The following is a 2,066-nucleotide window of genomic DNA, read 5'->3' on the forward strand; positions in this document are numbered from 1 at the left end:
TGATTTTCAGGACAGCCTGGTCTACAGAGTGAGTTTCAGGACAGCCTGCTCTACAGAGTGGGTTTGAGGACAGCCTGGTCTACAGAGTGGGTTTCAGGACAGCCTATAGAGTGTCTATAGAGTGAGACGCTGTCACAAAGAAACAAAAAGAAAAGAAAGTTTAATTTTGACTCAGGAATTCTCTGAAGACAATGCAAGTATATTTATGGATATGAATGTGTGTGCATGAATCTAAAAAAAAATGCTTATTGCAACTTTTAACAAGAGACGGCTCAGCAGTTAGGAGCATTGGCTGCTCTTCCAGAGGACCAGCATTTGGTTCCCAGCATCCACATGGTGACTTACAACTGCCTGTAACTCCAGATCCAGGGTACCCTCACACAAACACACAACACCAATGCACATAAAATAAAAAAATAAACTAAAGATAAAAGTACTGGGCAGTGGTGGCGCACACCTTTAATCTCAGCATTCAGGAGGCAGAGGCAGGTGGAGCTCTGAGTTTGAGCCAGCCTGGTCTACAGAGTGAGTTCCAGGACAGCCAGGGCTATGTAGAGAAACTGTTTCCAAAAAAAAAAAAAAAAGCAAAACAAACAGCAACAACAACCAAAACAATGAAACCCAACTAAAAATAAAAACAAAGCCTGGGCAAAGCTTGATCTCAGTCCTTCTGTCTGCTGTAGGGTTGTTTACATCGCAGGACCTGTGCCCAGGGCTGCCAGGCTTCCAGTGCCAAAAGACACTGCTCTGTGGAAGCCTGAGGGTCATACTGAGAGAAATGGGTGCAGAGAAATTGTGATCCAGTCTGTCTTCTTAGGAAGCATGCACATAGAAGTCGTCAAAGATTGGGCCAAATTAATATTCATTCCCGTTGCTGAGGGGCAAGGCTATAGTAGTCTCCTTTTAAAACATATTTTCGTACTTGTTAAATGATTTATAACCAAGTATTTATTTTCCTTTGTTTCCTCTTTCCTCCATTCTTTATTCCCCTCCCCTCCTCCTTTCCTGTCTCTTTCTTTCCCAGCAAGATCTCTGTATATAGCTCAAGTTGACCTTGAAGTTACTGTATAGCCCAGGATATCCTCAAATGCACGATCTTGGGGTGCTGGGATTGCAAGTGTGCACCTCCACTCCCCAGCTCAAGTTTTCCTTTAAGATCTGAGATGAGCCTGGGGTGGCGGTGGCGCACACCTTTAATCCCAGAACTGGGGAGGCACAGGTAGGGGGATCTCTGTGAGTTCGGGGCCAGCTTGGTCTACAAGAGCTAGTTCCAGAACAGACCTCAAAGCTACAGAGAAACCCTGTCTCAAAAAACAAAAAAAGCAAACAAAAAGAAGATTTGAGATGAGCATGGTGCTCAGTGCATAGCACTAATGGCCAAGGCAGGAGCACTGTGAGCCAGAGGCCAGCCTGGCTGTGTGATGAGACTGTGCTGGGGAAAAATAAGACCTGAGATGATTAAAAAAAAAAAACAACCAACCCTCATTTTGTTTAATTCAAAGTTTGAGTTTATTTTTTTTTTCCTTGCTACAGGATTTCTGTTAATGGAGAGAGCCCCAAACCTCGGTCATGGCACACGCTGACAGCAATCGCTGATGACAAGCTTTTTCTATTTGGTGGACTAAGTGCAGACAATGTTCCTCTGAGTAAGTCCATACAGCCTAGCATACAGTCATTTCCTCCCTTACCCCAAGTCTGTGGTATGCAGTACCCAGGTGGCAGGCATCCGGGGAAGGGCATATCCGTGTCGCAGTCCCTGCCTGAGGTGTGTGAGAGCCTGAGGGGGCCTCTGTCCTGGGGGTGTGGATGGTTAGAAACTGTTTTTCATTTCTTCCTGTTCTGTGTGTGAGAGCGCATGAATGTATATGTGAGATGTGCCTATGCGCATGTGTGGAAGACAGGACAGCATATGAGAGTTGGGTCTCTCCTAATACCATGTGGGCTCCAGGGGTCAAACTTAGGGCACTGGGCTTTGCAGCTGGTACCTTTACCTTCTGAGCCATTGCGCTCTCTCTGTTTTTTTTTTTTTTTGATTAATTATAGTTCATAGTTATACTGAAGTCATT

General features: G+C 45.1%; 1 protein-coding gene across 3 annotated transcripts in view; it reads left to right on the plus strand.

The window, feature by feature from the left end:
- The window catches only part of Klhdc1 (kelch domain containing 1), a 36,976-nt gene that overhangs the window by 20,238 nt on the left and 14,672 nt on the right, over positions 1 to 2,066 (plus strand). For all 3 annotated transcript variants that reach the window (XM_026780119.1, XM_026780122.1, XM_005343139.2), the window contains one exon: positions 1,534 to 1,646. In XM_026780119.1, the coding sequence (XP_026635920.1) occupies positions 1,534 to 1,646 (113 nt within the window). The remainder of the gene's footprint in view (positions 1 to 1,533; positions 1,647 to 2,066) is intronic.

Source organism: Microtus ochrogaster, chromosome 1, assembly GCF_000317375.1.
Source record: "Microtus ochrogaster isolate Prairie Vole_2 chromosome 1, MicOch1.0, whole genome shotgun sequence".
NCBI classification, from domain to species: domain Eukaryota; kingdom Metazoa; phylum Chordata; class Mammalia; order Rodentia; family Cricetidae; genus Microtus; species Microtus ochrogaster.